General features: G+C 44.8%; 1 protein-coding gene across 9 annotated transcripts in view; it reads right to left on the bottom strand.

The window, feature by feature from the left end:
* The window catches only part of DLG2 (discs large MAGUK scaffold protein 2), an 895,737-nt gene that overhangs the window by 579,075 nt on the left and 301,850 nt on the right, over positions 1 to 14,812 (bottom strand). The window contains exon 1 of one of the 9 annotated variants that reach the window (XM_083170307.1): positions 1,029 to 1,852. The exons of the other annotated variants lie outside the window; for them this stretch is intronic. Within the exon in view, the coding sequence (XP_083026433.1) occupies positions 1,029 to 1,091 (63 nt within the window). The 5' untranslated portion in view covers positions 1,092 to 1,852. Of the gene's footprint in view, positions 1 to 1,028; positions 1,853 to 14,812 lie in introns of those variants that run through there. 9 annotated transcript variants of the gene reach the window in all.

Below are 14,812 nucleotides of genomic sequence, written 5' to 3'. Positions count from 1 at the left end.
CATAGTTTAACACTATCGATGGCCAGTTGCACGATTGCCATCGATGGCAACCATCGATGGGAATGGTAACAATGGCCATCTGTAAGCTGCACAAGTTATATTTGTGGATATTCAAAGGGACAGGAAACTTATTTAGACCGCCAGAGTACAGCACTGTGTATATTAATAGGCAGGTAATGGGAAAAGGACATGGTATCATCCGCAGGGAAGGAGAGCAGAGGATATGGAAGCGTGATATAGAGCGGAATTTAGGATTATTCTAAAGAAGCAGGAAAAGAGGGAGGAGTTTGGGTAAAACTAGAGCAAAGTTTAAATAAAGTTTATTAAAGCCGTCTGATGTACAGTACTAAGCTGCAGAGAGTGATAAAGTAAGGTGATAAAGTACCAGACAATCAGCTCCTAACTGCCTTGTTAAGGTATGTGAAAAAATTACAATTAGGTGCAGATCAACTAGTATTTTATCTCTCTCCACTTAATCCCTCTCCAAAGCATAATACATCTGTCTCAGTACTACAGTATGGACCGCTTCTCCCACTTTAGCTCTCTCCAAGTCTAGTTACTGCTCCCCCTCTTTCTCCACTTTACCTCTCTCCAAGTATTGGTACACCTCCCCTTTATTCTCCACTTTATCTCTCTCTCCAAGTCTCAGTACACCTCCCCCTCTCTCCAAGGCTCTGTACAGCTCCCCCTCTTTCTCCACTTAATCTCTCTCCAAGTCTTGGTACACCTCCCCCTCTTTCTCCACTTTACCTCTCTCCAAGGCTCTGTACACCTCCCCCTCTTTCTCAACTTTATCTCTCTCCAAGTCTCGGTACACACACACACACACACACCCCACCGACACCGCTACACCAAAAACATGCCACAATTTATTGCAAAAACAAAAAACAACAACTTTCTACTGAATTTTGTGCCACCAGGACCTTACTATCCCCCTCCTCCCCGGCGTACACCGCGCCAGCCCTGTGCCACCATACATGCCCCCTACTGGGAGACGCATGCCGATCCAGCAAGACACCGGCCCTTACCTTGCAGCCGAACATCAACGACAAAGTGTTGTTGCTGCAAGCGACTTTGCAGTGGCAAATCATTGGTGTACAGAGGCCGGCGGTAGCTGTTAGCAACAGGGGGCATTTCCTCTAGTGCCGCAACATCTTCGCAGGTAACCCCTCCAGGTCACAGGGCATCACCAGCCTCCTATGTCCCACGTCAGGAGACAGCTTTCAGCACAACGCAGATTATCGCCGGGGTCCATTCAGACATCTCTCCCTCTCAGCTGATGAATCAGTGATGCAGTATGGATCAGAAAACACAGTGTTCCCCCCCTGGTTCCATGGGCAGAGCAGCTGAGGAGAAACCAACGACACAGCCGGTGTGGCAGGGAAAAAAATAAGGTAGTATACACAGTACAGTAGAACCAATTAGCCCATTATAAAAGAGGATGTAGGTGCCCACCAGGCACAGTCACAGAGGTTCCCAGTGCCCGCTGAAGTGGCTTTCCTTTAATTCCACCACTGAAATCAAAATACTGCAGCTCCTGATTTGGTAACCAGCCAGTGACTTACTGCAAGACCCAGCAGTTGCGAGAGTGAAATATCTGCAGGGAAGCCTTCAGCGTGCATCCACCAGAGGCTTCCCCCAGTAAGATGGTAAAATCAATGGCATCACTTTAATTCTGCGAGAAGAGCCAGCTACAGTATGTGCTGTGTACAGACCCTGCTCCTCCAGCCTGACACAAGAACCCACACAGCTGTGCGTGCCCACAGAGGACAGGCGCTGCAATGGGAGAACTCACTACCGTTCCCTTCATTCACAAACCAGATCATTCCAGGCAGGATCCAAGTCTGCGAGGCAGCAACAGACCTTATTACAGACCCTGCTGCAGGAATACTACATAAGTATATTCTGTGGTCATGTCCTGCGGAGTACGGCTCACCAGCATAACCTCAAGGAGCGGAGAAATGCTATTAATAATACACAGGTTTACGGCTGAGCCGCTGGGCTGGAACTGATTAATGCATTATCGACATCTTATGCAGCCCATACACTTGTGAGATATCGGGTACAATCATGCTGCAGCGACAAATCGCAGCGACAAATTGCACGCCAATCGCATGTGTCACCGGCCGCGATGCATGAGCACGTTGGTCGAACCTTGCATCTCAAGATATTTTGGGCTGCACATAATATTTTCTCGCATCGCATATGTGTTTAAATCCGATCTGCTGGGTTATATCCCCCCCCCCCCCCCCCCCCAGATAGCCCAGCCCTCATTCCATCACCCGATTTCAGGTCGCAAGGTGCATGCAATTTATCGCATGATTGTATGCACATCGAAAAAAAAGAAAAAGCACTTGAGAAGCGAGCAAGGGGAGTTTCAAAAGAAATCGCAGCGCGATATCGCATCGCATACCATCGCACAAGTGTATGGACGCCATTAAACCGATGCAAAGTTGTATACACTTGTTATAGCAAACTATATGAGTATGATATTAGGGGACGTCAGTTTGGATGAACATCTGCATTAAATAGGATTAGCGAGAATATAATTAGCATTTTTCCCAGTGTAGTGGAAGGTTTGGGCAGTAACGAGGAGATATGCAAATGAGGGTACAGAAAGAATTGTGATCCACTCTACAATATACATAATCTGTGTGTGTGTGTGACTGTGTGTGTGTGTGTCTGTGTGTGTGTGCGCACAGTCAGAAAGCGCTCCAGCAGCAATTCTGATTGCTACAGTGACAGCTGTTTGTAGCTATCGCCTTTTAGGATGGGAGATCTCATTGGCTGTTCCCAGGGAGGATGCGAGTGTCTGGCATTGAAATGTGACAAACATCTGGAATAAACCTCAATGTATCTATTATAATGAGAGGCTAAAAAAAAAAAAATACAGTTCTAGGTCCTTTTAACAATTTAAAAAAAGAAAGAAAAAAAAAATATTTTGCAGATTATTTTTCTCACCTGAACAAAAACTTTTGAAAAATTTGAAGGAGAAATTGAAATTTGAATGTGATCACAATAGAACTGAATCTTCTTCCGCTTGTCATTCCCTAAACCAGTCAATGTTCAGCATTATTTGTCCGGGAGCATAGGTAAGTGCTGGGGGGGAGGGGGGGCGGTGTTTTTGTTGCCCGGAAAATCCCCCTCCTCTTGGCAAGTGCCTTAAATTATGACAACAGTAGCACTGGTATATAATATGATAAGTAAAGCTGCCACCGCACCATGCAGTGTAAGGGACAGAGCAGAGCTGCAGCACATGCCCAGTGTACCAGCTTCTTCTACCACATTTACTGTTTGTGTGGCTCTGAACCCTCAAACATCGCAATGGACCAGAGAGCAGCTTCCAGGAGGAAGAGACAGGAACCTTACCATGAAGTGGGAGATTGTGAGCTTAGAAAGTGCAGTACTGGATCTATTATGTTAGAGTATTTATTTCTTATGACATGTTTAACCTTTTCCTAACCACTCATCTTATTTAAATGTTTGAAACCGCCTGTGCTATAGATGTATTGACCTCTGGTGGCATTTAGATGCGCCACACTAAGATCTGGCCAGTCACCCCACCACCACCCCACCCACCCACCCACTCAGAGTGGCATATGCATTAAGCCTTGGAAAGTGATAAACTGGAGAACCAGCCAAAAATCTCCCAATTGTCCCTTTTTATATCCAGCCTGTAACATGACAGTTGGGAGCTGATTGGCTGGTACTTTATTTCTCTCCACTTTTCAAGGCTTAGTATATCTTCCCCAGGAACACCCATTGACACCGCATGTATCTGTGCGCAATGCTATCAGCGACTTGGCGTGGTAGCCCTCAGTCCGTGCTCCGGGAACGGCGCCTCGCTGCGCTGGGCACACTGGTATAATCTACCCCTGTGCCCGCTTGGATTGTGATGTAAGAAGAAGCCGGTTTAAAAAAAAAAAAACATGAAGAACTCGTGTCTACAGGTGCCCATACACGCACCGATATTCATGTGCCGTGCGTTTTGAACTTTAAGGTGCCATGCGATTTTGGCACTGGAAGGGGATGGGATGCGATGTACTGTCCTGTGCGGGTGCGATGCGATTTCAGCATCTTTTTTTTTCTAAAGTTAATAGTCACTAATGGACATCGCATCGCATGTACTCCAAAACTGATACGATGTGATGCAATGAAGCACAAAAAGTACTGACTGCAGATACTTTCTGTGCTTTACAATATTGTACCTGTGGGAACGCACATCGCATCCCAGCAGGTACACGGTGCGATTTAAGCTGATGCAAAGCGTTTTGAACTTTAAAAGTTCAAAACGCATGCGATAATTGCAGCGTGTATGGGCACCTTAACTCTTCCTGTGTTGTTCATTGACATGTCAACCTATTGCTTGTGTCAACCTTTTGTCCACAGCAACATAGCCCATGTCGTCTTTTTTCATGAGTCAATGGTGATTGACTGTCGACTTAAGCTCTGTACACATGGAGCAATATATTGCTCAGTGTCTTGTTTTCAAGACAACAAGCCCCCTGTCCCTGCCCCATTAATAACGGATTCGGTATGAAATCCCGACAGGGTCAAAATCCCGAATGGGTCATAATACCGACAAAGACAAAATCCCGACATTTAAAATACAGACAAGGACAAAATCCCGACATTTAAAATCCTGACATGGTCAAAATACTGACATATAGAATGTGCAGGTGAAACTGTCAACATGACATTAGGTCGACAGGTTGCGAGGTCGACATGGGTTTTTTCAGTTTTTTTTTACCCGAATGTCGACACAGTCGACATGAACCGCAGCCCCTCGCTTCGCTCACGATTCTTCACACTATTTTATTCTCCCACCATGCCCTAGTGGATGGTAGGGCATGAAATACAGCCTGTCAGCATATGTCGGCTCAAAAAACAGTGAAAAAACCCATGTCGACCTCGCGACCTATCGACCCAAAGTCATGGAGACAGTTTCACCTGTACATTCTATATGTCGTATTTTGACCTTGTCGGGATTTTAAATGTTAGGATTTTGTCCTTGTCGGGATTTTGCCCTTGTCGGTATTATGACCCATTCGGGATTTTGACCTTGTCGGGATTTTGACCTCATCCCTTAATAACAATGTATCAATTAATCAAATGAAAAACTTCCAAAAGCTTCATAAGTCATTAGGGGCCTGATGAACTAAGCTTCAAAAAGTGATAAAATGGAGAGAGGTAAACAACCAGCCAATCAGCTACTACCTGCCATGTTACAGGCTGGGTTTGAAAAACAGCAGTTAGGAGTTGATTCCCTGGTAGTTTATCACTCTCCACTTTATCACTATTTGAAGCTTGAATTAGGGATGCCATCGACCATCGATGTTTATAAAACATTGATGGCCGATGACAAAAAAGTTTGGACATCGATGGGGGAGAACCAGATGGTTTCCCGCCATCGATGTCAAGCTTAAATGAATAGTTTTGTTTTGCTTTTTCCTGGGACACATAGCATAGCTTCGCCCAGGACACCTTTGAAGCCCCGCCCCCGTATTCTATTTTCCCAATCAGTCAAAGACAATGATTGAACATCGATGTCATCCATTGCAAAGATATGCACCATCGATGGCCAGTTGCACTTTTGCCATTGATGGGTAGCATCTATGGCAAAGACAACGATGGCCATCCCTAAGCTTGATACATTTTTTATGGCACACCTATGGTTCTATTTTGCACTAAATGGCCGGTTAGCACCCCCAGCCGCCGGCCATCTTGTCCCTCACCTTGCAAACGGCCATCATCAGGAAAAAGCAGCAGGATTTCTTTGCTAGCAGACATCACACATGGCCGTGCGCATGCACAGTGCATCGATAGTCAGACGCTGTGCGAATTCGTACAGTGGTGATCAGGTCTGAATTGGGCCCAATGTGTACAGAAAGGGTTAAGTCTGTTTATTTCGTCACTACAATGGAGGTTATTATGGGGTGCAGGGTTCCAAAAGTTCGTCTTTTTTTCTAATTGTCTTTTTTAAATGTCACACTTTGTTTATAATCCTGCATAATGAATGTTGACTAAAATCAAATATTACAATACATCACCACGACAGTAAGTATATATATATATATATATATATATATATATATATATATATATATATATATGACATTCTATGGATATTGCGGATTGAATATATAACATATTACCATATGAGAGAGTATAACGTATTGGGACACATTGTGCAAAGGGGTCACACCAGCTACGGAAATAAATGGGAAATGTTTTCCCTATATAACAACACAATATTTTATTTTTTAAACAATAATGACACTGACAAAATAAAGCAAACACGCTCTGATTACAGGGATTATACAAACTACAAAACCTATAAAAATAAATAAATTCTACATAAAAGATTTCCAGGTGGGATAATAATCTGCTGCACTGTATAACGTTAGCTGCCAGGACCAATTATTGCAGCGCCTATTGAAAACAGATATGAAGATTTCTGCTGTGACCTCTCATTTATTCATTCGGAGGATCCTTAATATTTATGAGTGTCCGCCAGAACACGTCAGTATACAGTATCTCTAGGCAGTAGCGCTGTGCGTTGTACAAAACTGAGGGCAAAGATATAAGATGGGTGGGTGTGGCATCTGGTGGAGAGGGCGTGACCTAGAGCCGCAACCTGCCGTTGTCATCGTTTTGGTGGGCGTGCCCAACGCTCCCTGAGCAGCAGGGCAGCCCCTGGCTCTCCTGAATATACTGTAAGCGCGTTACATCTATTCAAAGTAGGAATGGCCATCGTTGCCATTGCCATTGATGGTTCCCATCGATGGCGATAGTACAAATGGCTATCGATGGTGTTAAAATATGCTATAGGTGACCATCAATATTTTTACCTATCGGTGGTCATCAATTTTGGTTGACTGATTGGCCTGTGGGCCAATTAAAACATGGGGGCGGGGGTTCCTGGGGGTGGGGCTATGCTCCGTGTCACGGCACTTTGAGAAAAAAACAAAATAGCGGTTTTGCTGTGCTATCGATCGAGGTAAACCATCAGGTTCTCCTCAATCGATGGCAAATGTATTTGACCATCAACCATCGATGATTTCTAATCATCAATGGTTGATGGCCATCCCTAATTCAAAGATCACCGGCTGCTCTGCTGAGCAGTAGCGGTGATCGCTGGCTCCCCCTCCCCACCCGCGGGAACCCACAAGTGACACAACAGGATAACGTCCAATCAGCGGGACAGTCCTGCTGTAATCGGGGACAGTTGGGAGGTATGTAATGTGATGATGTATATCCTATTATACATACACATCATTTACATGCAACATTCATACAGTACATCGCTTCCCCTGATCTATAGACACTGCAGCTGTAGGAGAGTAGGGAGATGTGTTAATGGTTATATATGGAGATGAGCCAGAGAACGTGTCTGCAATACACAGTATGAATTGGATTCAGCTACTGATGCTGTAGAACAGAACAGCCCACAAGTGAGCAATAACTATGGATGCCAAGGTGCCACCTGCCAACTCATTTTCACTGAGCTTATCGGCGCCCTAAGCGAGCGTACAGTAAGTGGCAATGTTTCCTCAGATTTTTCCTGATTTTACATTTGGGAATATTATAAGTACAGTTACGGCCTTGAGCTCAGACAGATCCCTGGTAGGCCACATGTGTATACTGGTGGGTGCCAGGGGCAGATTTTCTACGAAACGACTGAAGGTCTCCCATACATTGGTGCTAGTTATTGAATGAGTATCTCGCATGTGGCACCCCGCCAACTGCTCGACGGGCTCCCGGGCGGCAGGATTGCACAGGATACACGGCATGCCTTCTTTTGTATACAATGTATCGAATGCCCTGACATTGACTGACACAAAAACCTACAAAACCCTGTGGCGGCCATGGCGATATCTGGTTCCGATCCAATCCGCACGGAACCGCACATGGTATAGGATTCGGAGGTAAAATACATAAGATACTGTATGGCACTTTTCACACGATGTATCAACCCAATCGGTCAGAATTGTGTGATAATGGGCCATAAGTACAGGTGTATGGCCACCTTAAGCTTCCGGGCCCTCAATCCGGGATGGGGCCTGATGCAACTTTTTTTTTTTTTTAAATGAGTGAATTTTTCAACAAAATTTATGGAGTTTTTTTTAAGTGTCTGATTTTATAACAGTTCAAGATTCCCAAAATTTAGGTGGAACACTGATGGAATCAAGACATGGAAGATGGCAGACTGTTGTAATCTACCGTGTTAGAGATTTACCCTCAATGAAAATTATTTTAAGACCACCAACTGTTGCTTCCAGGATCAGAGCATTTTCCCCTTGTGCCCAGTGGTGACAAGAGGGGGTGCAGGTACTAATTACCTTGGGCCAATCTGTGGGGTTTCCACTCCCTCCTCCCCCTTCACATCTTTACATCTGCGCAATGGTGCCCCCTGTAGTGCACAGGACTTTCTTTGTTTTTGCATGGTCATGCCTACTTACATTAGGCCACACCCCCTTGCAATACATTGGCCGAACCATCCTCTAAACAGCCCTGCTTGTGCCGCCCCGTCCCCTGAGCATGTGATGGGATACTGAGGGGTGGGGCTACCACCACCACCAGGAGAAAGAGCAGCGTTATTGCTGCAAGTCAAACACAGTACATGCGCACAGCGTCTATTCCTGGAGACAGAGGGGGCTGGGGGGCATATTCGGCAATGTCCCCACAGCGGCGAAAACAGACGCACCTCACGGGTGCGGCGCGAGTATAGGCCACACTCCCACATTTTGGTCATGCGTCTATGGCACACGCAACGTGAATCTGGGGTTACGCTGTATTCTATAGCCAGCACCAGGCTCATGGTCCAGTCCTGGTTCCCAAAATACAGGGGACAACACAAGTAGGGGTCCCCCTATTTTAGCAACTAGCACCAGGCTCAAACAGCCAGCAGGCTAATGCCACAGCCCGTGGACACTTTTATACAAGGTCCCCCGGCCAAAGTATCAATCTGTGGCTGGTTAGCTCGGGCCTGTCCCTGGTGCCCCTGGGCGGTGGGCACTGGGCTGATGGCATGTAAAATTGTTAAAAATAAAATAATAAACGTTGGGTTTTGTTGTGGAACTACAAGTCCCAGCGAGCCTCTCCCGCATGCAGGGTAGTAGAGTACCACAATTCCCAGAATGGGGGCATTAATGGACCCGCTGGGTCTGGTACTTCTACAACACAACCAGTAGAAATCCTCAGGGTACCTAAGGTGTAAAAAAAAAAAAGAGTGTCCCGCTCCACCGACTGAGGAGCTGCAAGACGTCATTCACCAGGTCCTCCTCAAGCCAATCAGGAGCGGGCTATGGGGGAGCGGCTGTGGAGCTGTTAGCAGCTCCACAGACACCCATGTCATAAGTTTAACATTGGCCTCTATGAGCTGTTCCCACCATAGATGCCCATGTCAAAGATGTATTCCCTCAGTCTTGGGGGAGGAGTTGTAAGTGTAAACACACTTGCGGCTCCTCAGTTCATATGGTGTCGGGCTACTCGGTTTGTTTTTTTTATCACCCGTGGATGCCTACATGGACCAAAGAGGACACGATCTCCGCCATAGGAGCTGGTGAGTATAATTTATTTTCTCAGGTACCCTAAGGAATTCTACTGGAGAAGAGGACAGGCCTATGGGGGACCCTATAGGTAAGTATGTATGGATGATTGTAGTGTGTACAGTATTAAAGTTTTATTTTTCTAGGTGCGTGTGTGTGATTTATTGGGACATTGGTTTTATTGTAGAACTACAAGACCCGGTCGGCCCATTAATGCACCGCATGCTGAGGCTTATGGTTCGCCAAGTCCCTGCATGTGGGGGAGGCTTGCTGGGACTTATAGTTCCACAACAAAACCCAATATTTATTACTCTATAATTAACACTTTACATGCCATCAGCCCAGTGCCCACCGCCCGGGGCACCGGGGACAGCCCTGGGCTTGAGCCCAGGCCAGGGGTGCCCTGGAGAGAGGACCCCTTTATTAGGAGGGTCATCACTCCCCCAGGGTCCCGGCTGACCAGAAACAGGTTGATAATTTTTCGGGGGAGCTTATATAAAAAGACTCCCCTGGCTGTGGCATTAATATTTATTTATCCTATCTTTTACACAGGGTAGCATCGCACAGATCTGACTGATCCGTGTGTTCCTGGTGGCTCATAGGTATTTGGCTGCTGGTAATTCTGCAGCCAAATACGACATCGGGAAATCCGAATCATGCTACGACATCCTGATCGGGAAATCCGAGAATACGGCAGCTTTGTAAATTTTCTGTATTCTCTGTTCGTATTTGCAGCCGATCCTATTCAAGAACGTTCATACCGGAATCGCCCATTTACGGCCGACCTTAGTAAATTTACACCACAGTATCTGATTGGTTCCTATGGGCAATATCACTTATTTTAATTTTCAGAAGCTTCACTAAATTTACTCTTATATGTATTGAAATGATTTTATTACATGTGCAAACAAATGAGCTTCAACAAGTGCAAAATCCGTTGCGTTTTAGGATTAGGACACCTGTCCGCTGGTATTGTCATTTAATATGCGATCATCTGCAAAAATCATCACATTACATGACAAACAGCATCGGTACTGATGGAAAGATGTTTACTTGTTTGGTTTTACTTATTTCACTAAGGGATATATTTATTCATTTATTAGATTTTATACCCTGTAAGTATGATTTATTATAGCAGCAATGACTTCAGGTTCTCCGGGATGTATATAAAAAACATGCAGGGACAGGGACTCCGACAGGCAACTACAAAGATTGAGCAACAGTGGTCGCCCCCTGAAGATGGCATTAGTGGCCGCTGTAATTTCTACATTATTGTCAGGGCTGCCATAAGAAACTGGGGGGCCTGGGACAGATCATTTAGGCAGGACCCCCATCCGTCTGGGATGGATCAGTGCCACCAGCTGATTGCACCTAAATCACCAGGAGGCAACAAGTGGCATCTCATATATGAAGCTTGAAGACCAGCAGCCAATCAGGAGCCACCATTGTGGTGGCTCCTGATTGGCTGCCATTCTGCAAGTTCTGCTGGGCCCCATCTTTGTTTGAGCCCAGGATTCCATCCCCCCCTGCTGGTGGGCCTTATTATAGCTGGTCTGTAGAAACTATGGGGGCTACTTTTGGGATCTAAAACGGAATTTCACAGAATCCAATATCTGCTGCAGTACCCCGTACATATATCTGAGCGGTACTAAAGGTACCCCCTAAATGGGTTTGCAGGTGATATCTTGCAAATACTATTTGAAAAATATTCCCTTTATAGAACCACTTATAAGTTTTTTTGGTCAGAGTATTCAAAAATTTGATTGAGAAAAACATTTTTTGCAGTTAAAAAAGAGGCTAATGCTGTGTACACACGGGGGCGATAGGGGCTATAATCGCTGGAAATATGGTTGCAGGCGACCATATTGCCAGTGATTGGAGTGCGCACCAGCGATAAATCGCCGGGTGCGCGCTCCCGTTTTCTGCCCCATTGTAATCGCTGGTCGCAGGAGCTTGCTCCTGCGACCAGCTAATTACCTCTGCGGCTCCCCCAGCAGAGGTTCCTTTTCATCAGCGACCATCTCAGGTCGCTGATGCAAAGGAGACACTGGGCAATATATTGCTCAGGAATATATTGCTAGCAATATATTCCTGGGCAATATATCTCCCCCCGTGTGTACGGGGCTTAAATCATTTTTGCAACTTTAGGCAGAATGAACCAGTTTTACTAAGCCCATTACATAGGCACTTAGCTGCAATACACTATTAATATATCATCAATAACTCAGCAAAAGAAAGTACTGAATGCTTGGAAATATTTTACAGGCCTTTCAATGTACATTATTCATGATTTACCTGATGATGTTTTTACACAGCCTTTATGCGTTTGTTTGTTTTCCCCCAACTTTACCTAAACTATTCAGTAACATTTTGCATTATACAAATGTTTCCGTTTATAATATTACAGTATATTTCTGTCCACGTTGGATGATGGCCACGCACTAAAGAGATTTCCGTCTTGCGTGGTACCCCGAGTGCATTTTGTGTGGTTTCCATGGAGACGCCGTGGTGTACCTCTCACATCCTCTATCATTAAAACATGAATCAGACTTCTACCCAGACGTGTAAAAGCGCTACATTAGCAGTTGGATAACCTTTCATTTTCACGTGTGGGTGTATACTCCAATATTTTTGTAAATGAACAATACTTTTGTAAAGAATAAAATGTTAGAAAAGTTATGTATGAATTACCAGAGATACAAAGCATCAACGACTGCGTCTATAAATCAGTTTTACAATGCTGTATACAATCCTTGTACCACCGACATCAGACACATTGGTGACAAAATAATACCACTAACCAGTGATTCGCGGCAGAAATGTCATTAGACTGCAGTTCAACTTGATACATAGTTATTTTTTCATTTACAGTGCAGAGAATGTTTCCTATCTTGCAGAAAAAGTATCATTTTAGTGAAATCTACATTTCTCACGTTTTTTGCAATGTCAGAGATGTGACTTTCTTCTGCATTTACTTTTCAGTTTCCTGTGCCTCCAGCAGGGGTCACTCTGAGTCTCTCTCTCGCTCTCTCATGGCTTGTGTGAACAGCAGTGGAGGTTTTTACCCACCCTCCCCAGGGTGTAAAATCCATCACTGCCTCTGGCTTCACTGTAACTGGCAGTGACTTTCTATTGGAAGTCCACCCTGCCAGTCACCCAAGCCATTCCCATTGGGAGGTGTTCCCTCCCCCTGGGATGCCTTTATGGGCTGCTTTGGCTGCAGCCCATAGAAAATGGGATATGCGCATGCGCAGTACTAAGGCCGATACTGCTCATACGCCGGTCCCAGCACCATCGCGGCCAGCACCATCCTACAATGTTACTCTTTGGGGTCCCTCCCAATTCTATCTTATCTAGATGGCTGACAGACAAAATATCTTTCCATGTCGACCTGTTGTCAAAACATTAAAAAAGGGGGAAAATTGGCAGGTGGGACTTGGACTGCACTTGGGGTTTGGGGTACCACACTAGACATTTAAGGAAATCATTTTAGTACATATGTTACCCATCATCCAACATAGTCAAAAACATAACTTTATAAATGGAAGCCAGATCCAGGCAGCAGGAGACTTGAAAACAGTGGTTCATGTAGGAAAGCAGTATGGCGGGACTCTGATTGGCCAATAGGGTATTGAAGTACTGTAATGGGCACTGAAACATGTTAATTGATAAGTATGTCTTTGATTGGTCGTGATTCCCTTTAAAGACTTCTCAAACTCAACGGCAGGTGTATTATAATTGAAGATGCATTTTACTGCAATTCAATAAGCCAGCGTAGATGCAGTGATCTTGGATAGCAAGTGGCTATCTTGTATTGTAGGATAATAATAGCGTTTTATATATTTTTTTCTATATGCATACAGTTTAATAAAGAATGCATTCAAAGAATTATATAACGAAAAAATATCAGAACTGTAATGAAACCCAAATAATTAATATAAGATCCCCTAGAGCCACCCCAGTCAGGTTTCTGTGAAAAAAATACAGGCATTGGTTCCTTAAAGTTTGATACGCTTTCCGGTACTTAGGATGCCATCAGGTCTTAAACTCTGGACAGTTGGAGCAGCTAGATACAGGACAATTCTTAGGGTGACCCAATACAGTAGCAGGATCACCACTGAGCATCTTGAGTAATAAGTGGTTACCAATGGTAATGCAGAATTAACCAGGTATAAACGGCATCGCCAAGGATCAGGAGGAATATCAGCACAAGACTTCATAGGAACAGGGCCAGTGTACACAGAAACAGGACCAGGAAAGTTGTGTAGACCTGACTGCCTTTTTTTAAAAATGGCAACCCCGGGGACCATCGGTGAGTGTAGTTGGTTGTGACACAGCATCCCAGTTGCCTGGCAACAGCCAGGACATGCAATGGAGGAGAGCCATGACGGCGGCACATAGAAAGAACAAAACAAGCCCATAAAGTCCACATCTTAAGGAAGAAATTATTTATGGAAGTAAAAATGAATAATGTACTGCAAAGACTGAAGCGTATATATACATTATTCAGAGGGACTGTACTGTCACTAGGACACCACTCACATAAAACATGTCCCAAAATCCCATTTTACACACTGTTAGATGTATAGAAAATGATTCAATGATTAAGGTTTCAACTAGAACAGCCTGCTGTGAATCTAATTTATTTTTCTGAATATGTCACTTGCAAGAGATGGAGAGGAGGTATTCGGGATAATAAGGATCACAATAAAGCACTTCCAGGATTTACTGCAATTTTAGTTATATAAAGAACAAATACCTTTCAGGACTAATATACTGTAGTCTCCCACAGACTGAAGGGCCCACCAGGGGAATACAATGGTAGGGGCCCACGCTTACAGAGTATGTTCAGCCACCAGAGGGGGTGTGGTCAGCCACCAGAGACGTGTGGTCAGCCATTACTGGGAGTGTGGCCAACTCTTAGAACAGGTGTGGCCAAACCAGTCTTCAAGATCAACCAACTGACCACATTTTTCAAATCACCTAGCTGGTGCACAGCTGTAGTCATTACTAACTGTCACGTTTTTCAAATCACCTAGCTGGTGCACAGCTGTAGTCATTACTAACTGTAACATTTCTCAGACTCCCTAGCTGGTGCACAGCTGTAGTTAGGGTTGCCTCCTCAGACATCATCGATTTCTGGAGATCCCCTTCCCCAACCTCATGGGCGCGCCGGTGGTTGTACCATCATAAAAGTGGGCGTGGCCTCACCACAAAAGTGGGCGTGGTCTCTGTAATACATAGTGCCTATTGTATTTGGT

The sequence above is a fragment of the Crinia signifera genome, chromosome 2 (assembly GCF_055691185.1).
Source record: "Crinia signifera chromosome 2, ASM5569118v1, whole genome shotgun sequence".
Classification (NCBI taxonomy): Eukaryota; Metazoa; Chordata; class Amphibia; order Anura; family Myobatrachidae; genus Crinia; species Crinia signifera.
Note: the sequence above shows the minus strand (reverse complement) of the source record. Positions and strands in the feature narration are given on the sequence as shown.